The sequence below is a fragment of the Artemia sp. Qi Xiang Cuo genome, chromosome 3 (assembly GCF_049724085.1).
Source record: "Artemia sp. Qi Xiang Cuo chromosome 3, ASM4972408v1, whole genome shotgun sequence".
Classification (NCBI taxonomy): Eukaryota; Metazoa; Arthropoda; class Branchiopoda; order Anostraca; family Artemiidae; genus Artemia; species Artemia sp. Qi Xiang Cuo.
In genome coordinates, this window is record NC_142796.1 from 16,178,744 (window position 1) to 16,190,007 (window position 11,264).

Below are 11,264 nucleotides of genomic sequence, written 5' to 3' on the forward strand. Positions count from 1 at the left end.
CTAACATAATCTAACCTAGCCTAACAATACACCTAACTTTTTCTCTGTCTCATACCTAATCTAATCTAACCTAAGTGATGCCTACGTACGTAAATATTTAAATATGTTGAAAATACGTTCCTATAAATTTTCACACTGCGTACGTAGGTAAATAGCGCGTACGTAGGCTAATCTAGTCTAACAGGGAGTCCAGTGCATCCCCATATCCTCAACCAATGATCGATTGTAGGGACTCTGCCTAACTTTTTCTCTGTTTCTAACCTAATCTAATCTAACCTAAGTGATGCGTACGTAGGTAAATATTTAAATATGTTGAAAATACGTTCCTATAAATTTTCATAAATACTTAAATATGTTGAAAATACGTTCCTAGAAATTTTCATGTCCCCTCCTGTGAATTGGGTGCTAGTCACTTTAATTCTCAATCAAATGAGTCCTTTTCAATGTTTCTGTGACGAGACCTTCTGTGAGTACTTAGAAAATATCAATTTTTCTTCTTTTTTCTTTCTGATTACACAAGATGTGAGAAATCTCAGAGTTGATCAATCTTTGATAGTTTTACAGAAATTCTCACCCTCATTGATGTTTTCCTATGTCCAAAAGAAAATCGAACGTAGCAATTAATTAATCTGCTTTGAAGATGTCTCGTTTGACACAATTAGTCTATATAATGTAAGAAGTATTGTTTTGAAACCATTCTTCGTGAGTGAAAAGTGTCAATTCTAGTGAGTGTTAATTGATATATAGAAAGGTAATTATTCTTCTAAAATCAACAGTTCGCACGATTTTGTAAATAAATAACCGTTAGGTTAGTATATTTAGGGCTTAGAAAAGGTTTAAAAGTCAGTATAGACTGAAATAAGGACAAGATAGAAAATAATGGAAAGTTCTTCAAATGCAATCCCGCCAAAGTTTGATGTGAGTTCAATAATATGTCTTTTCAGTGTGTTTTCCATCCAAAAATATGTAAAATACGATGAACTTGTCTAACTTTACAGAAAATTTAAGTTTGAAGAATTTTTCGTTATTATTTCATCATATCTTTGATTTAGTCTGGTAGCTCTTTACTTTTACTCGAAAAGTGTCCTCTTGTGAGAAAAAGTTTTTTTTGTCACTTTAAGTAGTATGACATTGGACATAAGTTTACGTTTGAAGAATGATTTAACTTTATTTCGGCACATCTTCGATATAATGTAGTAGCTCTATCCTTTTGTTTAAAAAACTTATTTTATGGAAAGTTTTTTAATTAATATAACATTTCGTGGTAACGAAGTGTAAGTAAGGAGCGACCTAGCTCAAAGGTATCCATAACTCAACAATTATTCGTTATTATTTCATCATATCTTTGATTTAGTCTGGTAGCTCTTTACTTTTACTCGAAAAGTGTCCTCTTGTGTGAAAAAGTTTTTTGTCACTTTAACTAGAATGAAAATGGATATAAGTTTACGTTTGAAGAATTATTTAACTTTATTTCTGCTCATCTTCGATTTAATGTAGTAGCTCTTTACTTTTCTTTGAAAAACTTATTTTATGAAAAGTTTTTTAATTATTAAAACATTTCGTGGTAATGAAGTGTAAGTAAGGAGCGAGCCAGCTCAATGGTATCCATAACTCAACAATTATTCGTTATTATTTCATCATATCTTTGATTTAGTCTGGTAGCTCTTTACTTTTACTCGAAAAGTGTCCTCTTGTGGGAAAAAGTTTTTTGTCACTTTAACTAGTATGACATTGTATATAAGTTTACGTTTGAAGAATTATTTAACTTTATTTCTGCTCATCTTCGATTTAATGTAGTAGCTCTTTACTGTTCTTTGAAAAACTTATTTTATGGAAAGTTTTTTAATTAATAAAACATTTCGTGGTAACGAAGTGTATGTAAGAAGCGATCCAATCTCAAAGGTATCCATAACTCAACAATAATTCGTTATTATTTCATCATATCTTTAATTTAGTCTGTTAGCTCTTTACTTTTACTCGAAAAGTGTCCTCTTGTGGGAAAAAGTTTGTTGTCACTTTAACTAGTATGACATTGGATATAAGTTTACGTTTGAAGAATTATTTAACTTTATTTCTGCTCATCTTCGATTTAATGTAGTAGCTCTTTACTTTTCTTTGAAAAACTTATTTTATGAAAAGTTTTTTAATTAATAAAACATTTCGTGGTAATGAAGTGTAAGTAAGGAGCGAGCCAGCTCAATGGTATCCATAACTCAACAATTATTCGTTATTATTTCATCATATCTTTGATTTAGTCTGGTAGCTCTTTACTTTTACTCGAAAAGTGTCCTCTTGTGGGAAAAAGTTTTTTGTCACTTCAACTATTATGACCATGGTTATAAGTTTACGCTTGAAGAATTATTTAACTTTATTTCTGCTCATTTTCGATTTAATGTAGTATCTCTTTACTTTTCTTTGAAAAACATATTTCATGAAAAGTTTTTTAATTGATAAAACATCTATTGTTAATGAAGTGTAAGTAAGGAGCGATCCCAGCTCAAAGGTATCCATAACTCAACAATTATTCGTTATTATTTCATCATATCTTTGATTTAGTCTGGTAGCTCTTTACTTTTACTCAAAAAGCGTACTCTTGTGGGAAAAAGTTTTTTGGCACTTCAATTAGTATGACATTGGTTATAAGTTTATGTTTGAAGAATTATTTAACTTTATTTCTGCTCATCTTCGATTTAATGTAGTAGCTCTTTACTTTTCTTTGAAAAACTTATTTTATGAAAAGTTTTTTAATTAATAAAACATTTAGTGGTAACTAAGTGTAAGCATGGAGCGACCCAGCTCAAAGGTATCCATAACTCATCAATTATTCGTTATTATTTCATCATATGGTTGATTTAGTCTCGTAGCTCTTTACTTTTACTCGAAAAGTGTCATCTTGTGTGAAAAAGTTTTTTTGTCACTTTAACTAGTATGAAAATGTATATAATTTTAAGTTTGAAGAATTATTTAACTTTATTTCTGCTCATCTTCGATTTAATGTAGTAGCTCTTTACCTTTCTTTGAAAAACTTATTTTATGAAAAGTTTTTTAATTAATAAAACATTTCGTGGTAACGAAGTGTAAGTAAGGAGCGAGCCAGCTCAAAGGTATCCATAACTCAACAATTATTCACTATTATTTCATCATATCTTTGATTTAGTCTGATAGCTCTTTACTTTTACTCGAAAAGTTCCCTCTTGTGGAAAAAAGTTTTTTGTCACTTTAACTAGTATGAACTTGGATATAAGTTTACGTTTGAAGAATTATTTAACTTTATTTCTGCTCATCTTCGATTTTATGTAGTAGCTCTTTACTTTTCTTTGAAAAAAATATTTTATGAAAAGTTTTTTAATTAATAAAACGTTTCGTGGTAAAGAAGTGTAAATAATGAGCGATCCCAGCTTAAAGGTATCCATAACTCAACAATTATTCGTTATTATTTCATCATATGTTTGATTTAGTCTGGTAGCTCTTTACTTTTACTCGAAAAGCGTCCTCTTGTGGGAAAATGTTTTTTGTCACTTTAATTAGTATGACATTGGATATAATTTTACATTTGAAGAATTATTTAACTTTATTTCTGCTCATCTTCGATTTAATGTAGTAGCTCTTTACTTTTCTTTGAAAAACTTATTTTATGAAAAGTTTTTTAATTAATAAAACATTTCGTGGTAACGAAGTGTAAGTAAGGAGTGACCCAGCTCAAAGGTATCCATAACTCAACAATTATTCGTTATTATTTCATCATATCTTTGATTTAGTCTGGTAGCTCTTTACTTTTACTCGAATAGTTTTCTCTTGTGTGAAAAAGTTTTTTGTAACTGTAATTAGTATGACAATGTATATAAGATTACGTTTGAAGAATTATTTAACTTTTTTTCTGCTCATCTTCGATTTAATGTAGTAGCTCTTTACTTTTCTTTGAAAAACTTATTTCATGAAATGTTTTTTCATTAATAAAAAATTTCGTGGTAACGAAGTGTTAGTAAGGAGCGAGCCAGCTCAAAGGTATCCATAACTCAACAATTATTCGTTATTATTTCCTCATGTCTTTGATTTAGTCTGGTGACTCATTACTTTTACTCGAAAAGTGCCCTCGTGTGGGAAAAAGTTGTTTTTTTCAATTGAAGTAGTATGAAAATGGATATACATTGACGTTTTAATAATTGTTTAACTTTATATCTTCTCATCTTTGATTTAATGTATTATATCATTAATTTTCCGTGAAAAACTTATTTTATTGAAAGTTTTTTACTTAATAAAAAATTTAGTGGTAACGAAGTGTAAGTAAGGAGTGACCCAGCTCAAAAGTATCCATAACTCAACAAGTAGTCGTTATTATTTCATCATATCTTTGATTTAGTCTGGTAGCTCTTTACTTTTACTCGAAAATTGTCCTCTTGTGGGAAAAAGTTTTTTTTGTCACTTTAACTAGTATGACATTGGATATAAGTTTACGTTTGAAGAATTATTTAACTTTATTTCTGCTCATCTTCGATTTAATGTAGTAGCTCTTTACTTTTCTTTGAAAAACTTTTTTTATGAAAAGTTTTTTAATTAATAAAACATTTCGTGGTAACGAAGTGTAAGTAAGGAGCGAACCGGCTCAAAGGTATCCATAACTCAACAATTATTCGTTATTATTTCATCATATCTTTGATTTAGTCTGGTAGCTCTTTACTTTTACTCGAAAAGTGTCCTCTTGTGGGAAAAAGTTTTTTGTCACTTTAACTAGTATGACATTGGATATAAGTTTACGTTTGAAGAATTATTTAACTTTATTTCTGCTCATCTTCGATTTAATTTAGTAGCTCTTTACTTTTCTTTGAAAAACTTATTTTATGAAAATTTTTTTAATTAATAAAACATCTCGTGGTAACGAAGTGTAAGTAAGTAGCGAGCCAGCTCAATGGTATCCATAACTCAACAATTGGTTGTTATTATTTCATCATATCGTTGATTTAGTTAGATAGCTCTTTAGTTTTACTCGAAATGTGTTCTCTTGTGGGAAAAAGTTTTTTTTGTCACTTGAACTAGTATGACATTGAATATAAGTTTACGTTTGAAGAATTGTTTAACTTTATTTCTTCTCATCTTCGATTTAATGTAGTAGCTCTTTACTTTTCTTTGAAAAACTTATTTTATGAAAAGTTTTTTACTTAATAAAACATTTCGTGGTAAAGAAGTGTAAGTAAGGAGAGACACAGCTTAAAGGTAACCATAACTCAACAGTTATTCGTTATTATTTCATCATATCTTTGATTTAGTCTGGTAGCTCTTTACTTTTACTCGAAAAGTGTCCTCTTGTGGGAAAAAGTTTTTTTGTCACTTTAACTAGTATGACATTGGACATAAGTTTACGTTTGAAGAATTATTTAACTTTATTTCTGCTCATCTTCGATTTAATGTAGTAGCTCTTTACTTTTCTTTGAAAAACTTATTTTATGAAAAGTTTTTTAATTAATAAATAATTTCGTGGTAACGAAGTGTAAGTAAGGAGCGACCCAGCTCAAAGGTATCCATAACTCAACAATTATTCGTTATTATTTCATCATATCTTTGATTTAGTCTGATAGCTCTTTACTTTTACTCGAAAAGTGTTCCCTTGTGGGAAAAAGTTTTTTTGTCACTTTAACTAGTATGATATTGGACATAATTTTACGCTTGAAAAATTATTTAACTTTATTTCTGCTCATCTTCGATATAATGTAGTAGCTCTTTATTTTTCTTTGAAAAAAACATAGTTCTTGGAAAGGTTTTTTTTTACTGTTTTTATCACAGGCATTAAATATCATACATGCTTCTATCAATGACATTAAACCTCGCTCCGTATGTAAAAAAAAAGAAAACACAAAAAAAAAAAAAACCCATCTGGCTAATTGATGAATTTTAGACATACAAAATTATAGATAAAATGAAAAATAATGGGTAACCCTGATTATTACATTTATAGAACACCCCTCAGTATATTCATGAAGACTATACCTTTCCACAGAGCTTTTGACCATAGTGTTCTCAATCTTTTTAGGATGTATGGAGCGAGTGGGAGCTCACGGAAAGTGAGGAGGTCCTTCTTTGTACTAGTAGAACCTTCGAAGGTACCGATGATGATATAATGGAAGTTCATTATACTGAAGATGGACTTTCATATACGTCAGAAGATCTGGTACGGCGGGGGCCTTCAGGTCGTCTTTACATAGAAGACGATGAGCGGTTGGCCCCTAGTTTGCCTACAATGAGAGTATACGGCGATTTATTTGAGGACATGCCCCCTTTGATTGCTATAATGGTCAATGATGAAGAAGATGAGGTTCAAGTACTAGAACCGGAGGTTGAGTGTATACCACCTCCTCTGGTGAATATAGTGTTAGTAGAAAATAATGCTTATGATGATGATGTTCAAGTAATTGAGCCTGACATCATATATTTAAAGAGTATTATAAATATTGATTTAACGAATAAATAAAGGATTAGAATAATGATTTTATTTAAATAGCATGGACAAAAAATTAAATATTGATTTCTTAAGAAAAAAGATTACGCAGCTAACTTCTACGAAATTTTTTTATCTTTGATAGAAAACTTGGCTGTGGACTGAGAACACTCTAAGGGATGATCTAATCAATCTGAACTATTCATGTACAGAAGTCTCTGCTGGTATTCTTACTCTATGCATAATGCGTATGAGAAAATTAAAATAGCAGAAACAAATTTATTGTATGATTATGGTATAAAACTTATCAAGCATATCAAAAATGGGATTTATCATAAAAAGGTATATGAGAACATTTCCACCATGGTTTCCGTTGTTTAAAATCCTTTTCGTAGAATGACCTCTTATGATGTCTCTTAAAGGGCCACTTTTTCTCTTCTCTTGGAGCATAATCATCATAATAATCCGAGTTATATCTTGCACTATACACATTTTTCTTTGGGTTTTCACTTCTGTGTTTTACGTTATAGAAAAAGCCCTCTTTTACAATTCTCTTCTTTTGATCTTCCTTTTCTATCATATCAATCCTTATTTTATCTGAGCTTACTTGCAATCGGTCTAAATTTCTCTCCTTGTCACATATAATTTTTTCTTCTCGTTTCCTCCAGATTCTTCTCATCTGTCTCTGCCTCTAAGCTGTCTAAACATTCAGTAGGTTCATGTGAATACTCAAAATCATGAAAATGTCCTTTACAAATAGAACAGTTGCAATGAACGGATATTTCTAACTCAACTTGTTCACTCATGTTATTACTCTGCTAACTAAAAACTTAGTGAATTCTATTCACAGACTAATAAAACTATTGCAAAAATCCGTTCCATATATTCCCACCGCCGCTAATATGTAACCATGCCTCTGATTGGCTGAGAAGGAGGATGTATCCGACTCGCTGATTGGCTGAGAAGGAAACACGTGATCTAACTGTTTCCGGGAAAGTCTTAACATTTGGCAAATCCCTGTTTTTTCATTCTCACTGAGAAAACCATATAACAGACATGAATTTCTGTTGACATCCATAAATGAGACAAAGTTCCTGTTTTTCAAATTCTCACTGACAAAAACCATTAAACATCCATGAAAAACATCAAATAAATCGACCAACACACATAACCATCCAAGAAAGCATACATAAATGTGACAAAATTCCTGTTTTTCAAATTCTCATTGACAAAAAACCATAAACCACGTGGTGATCGTGGGAGTTTTAAAAAAAGTGTCCGGATCGGGATTCGAAGGGGTGGTGTAATCGTGGGAGTATAAGATAGCTCTCTACTAATGTTTCTTCAGCATACAAATAGCAGGCCAAACTTTAAAGTCTTAAAAAAAACGAAAAGATTTAAAGTATTATTTTCTTTTTCCCTGAAAAGACTATGTCAATATAAAACGAACTAACATAACGAAAGAAAAACCCCTGTGCCTTCCCAAGGCCAGAACATAATTTGCACTTTACTGAAAAGACATAAATGTTTTTACTTTTATAATGTTTTTAATAAATGTTATATTAGTATATGTATACTGAACTGACAATGCACATTCATTTGTATTTTTTTTTAGTAAAGTGCAAATTATGTTCTGGACTTGGAAAGCCATAGGGGTTTTGAGCCCTGCTCATGTTAATTTCTGCTCGTTTTGAGTTTGACTCGGTTATTTATTGTAATTTCTGTTCGTTTTGGGTTTCATTTATTCATTGATGCTGATTTGTGGTAGTTTCACGCTTGGTAGATTATTTGATTTTATTTTTAGCTCATTTTTTGTTTAATGGAGTTCTTTACTTTTCTTTGAAAAACTTATTTTGTGGAAAAAGTTTTTTTAATTAAGGTTAAACAAAACTGAAATTGCAAGGCAAAATTGCCTTGGAGTCCTTGCTGACTTGAGCGGCAAGCAATTAAAAAAAAATTACAATAAGCTATTTTGAGCGATTTGCGTTGTCTCCGGAACAATTTCGTCGCAAATTCAGGAATGAAACAAAATGAAAGTTACAGGTTTGGATAGATTTCTGATTGATTAACGGAATTACAACCAAAATTGTTAGATTTAGGTGGAATTTTCCAGAAAAAAGCAATTGAACATTTTTTTGAACATACAATCAGTTGGTCGACAATATATCTAAGAGAAAAACAACTGGAAACAATCGAAAAACCGCCAGTTTACCAGGCCATTTTGTCGAAGTTAGAAAAGATATATCAAATGCAACGAAAACAAAACTAGGGGGGAGGGCGAACTCCATTACGCAGAGGAGAAAATCAGATTTCAGTTAAATCAAGGAGGAGCTAGTTAGTATAACTTTTGTTCTCAAGGATATTTATCCATTAATTGCCCCAATAAAGAAGACCGGAAACACGTGAAATAACAACACGGGCTATCGCCCATAGCAACGAAAAACTGTTGGGTCTTGAGTTATTCAAAACAAATTGAAAATTGAATTGAAAAGTAGATTAAATGGCCATTGATTGATTTAATCATACAAATGTGTGGGCTAACCTAATTAGCAAAACAAATATCAACCATATCGATACAGTTACAACAGTTTCTTGTTGTCGAAATAAGAACCCAAGTCTGTCAGTTTTGGTTTGAATAGAAATTGCAAACAAAGATGGTATTGGCCTTGTGGCAAGAGATAAAAAAAAAAAAACTTAAAACAAGCTATTTTGAGGGATTTGAGTTGTCTCTGGAACATTTCCGTCACAAATTCAGAAATGAAACAGACAGGAAATTGTTAGATTTAGGTAAATATGCTGTAGCGGAGGATGCCTGAGAACTAAAAGAGGAGATTGTGAAAACTTCCCAAAAATAGTGACGAAACAATTTTTGGACAATACAAACACTGGGCTGGAAATATTTTCTAAAGAAAAATAACTGGAAACAATCTTAAAACTGCAAGGCTAGCAGGACATTATGTTGAAGTTAGAAAAAATAAATCGAATATAACGAGAACAAAACTTAAGGGAAGGGGGATCACCATTACATTGAAGAGAAAAATAGGTTTCAGGAAGACATATGGAAACTAGTTAGTACAGCTCTGGTTCCCAAGGGCATTTTTTCAGTGATTGCCTCAATAAAGTTGAGCTAAAAACACATAAAATAACAGCAGAGGCTATGGCCTATAGTAAAGAAAAAATTATTTGTGTGTGGAATCATATAATGCACACTGAAAATATAACGGAAAAGTAGATGAAATGGCCTTTGATTCTTGTATTAGTCCTACGAATGTGTGGACTAACCTTATTAATAAAACATCGACCATATTGATACAGTTACAACAGTTTGTTATTGTCGAGATAAGGACCTATGTTCGTCAGCTTTGGTTAGAATAGAATATTACAAAGGAAGATGGTACTTTTCTAAGAGAAACAGTAAAAGTAGATCTAGTGTCTTCTCTTGCAACAGACATCTTGGAGGGAGAGACTTCAGTGACACATTGAGTTGGATCATCCGCTCAGATGATTTCTATGTGGGCACATGGTATTTATTATTATTTGTTGTTGGTGGTGGTGTTTTTTTTTTTTTTTTTTAGACCAGCGCACTGCGTATCGAAGTAGTTGTCGTAGAAACTTCGAAAAAGGCACATTCGATTGGAAATTGAAAGAGCTAGTGTCCTTTTTTATAGTCGAAAGTGATTGGAAGGCAACTAGCTCCCCTTCCAAGCTCACAATTTCCCCAAACACGTCAAATCAAAACTTTGAGATAGACATTTTGTTTAACGTTGTTAGAAAGTCTTGAAGTTATGCCTTTACGGATGACACCCCCCCCCACACACAACCCTCGGGGCAAGGGTTGTAAGTTCTTCCCTTTTGACATATAAGGTGTTTATAGCAAGGGCTGTTTTACAAACTTCGGAGGGGGCTCATTAAATTGGTCATCAGAAGTTCTAGTGCCTTTTTTAAGATTCATAGCGATTGGAGGGTGGATATCCCTCTCACCCCCACACCTCATATTTTCCCGAAATGCATCTGATAGAAATTTTGAGATGGCCATTTTTATCGTAGAAACTTCGATAAAGGCTCATTCGATTGAAAATTGAAAGGGCTAGTGCCCTTTTTCATAGTCAAAAGTGATTGGAGGGCAACAAGCTCCCCTTCCCCGCCCATCAATTCCAAAAACACATGTAATCAAAGTTTTTAGATATTCATTTTGTTCAGTGTAGTTAATAGGTCCGGATACTATGTCTTTGTGGATGACAACCCCCACAGCCTTCAGGGCAAGGGTTGTAAGTTATGCCCTGAGGGCATATAAGGTTTTTTTATAGAAAGGGCGGTCGTATAAACTTCAGAGGGGTCTCATTGGATTGGTCATCAGAAGTCCTAGTTCCTTTTTTAGATTCAAAGTGATCAGAGGGCTGATACCCAACCCCCTCCATCCCCAAACAAACTTCGCATTTTCCCGAAATGTATCTGCTAGAAATTTTGAGATTACCATTTATTGTCGTAGAAACTTCGAATTAGGCTCATTCGATTGGAAATTCAAAGGGCTAGCGCCCTTTTTAATAGTCAAAAGTGTCTGGAAGGCAACAAGCCAACCTCCCACGCTCATCAATTCCCAAACCACATCTAATGAAAATTTTGAGATAGTTATTTTGTTCAGCATAGTTGAAAAATCCGGATATTGTGTGTTTGAGGATGGCAACCCCCTCCCCCTCTCCACAGCCCTAAGAAGCAAGGGTTGTAAGTTATGCCCTCTGGGCATATAGGGTTTTTATAGAGAAAGGGGTCATATTAACTCTGGAAGGGGCTCACTGGATTAAAAATAAGATGTTTTAATACCCTTTTTAAGAGT

At 32.3% G+C, this 11,264-nt stretch overlaps 1 protein-coding gene across 1 annotated transcript in view; it reads right to left on the minus strand.

Moving 5' to 3' along the window:
- Positions 1-580, minus strand: part of LOC148953806 (mitogen-activated protein kinase kinase kinase 4-like) — a 177,483-nt gene extending 176,903 nt beyond the window's left edge. Inside the window, exon 1 of the mRNA XM_089085910.1 lies at positions 575-580. Within this exon, the coding sequence (XP_088942036.1) occupies positions 575-580 (6 nt within the window). The remainder of the gene's footprint in view (positions 1-574) is intronic.
- Between the last annotated feature and the right edge of the window lie 10,684 nt (positions 581-11,264).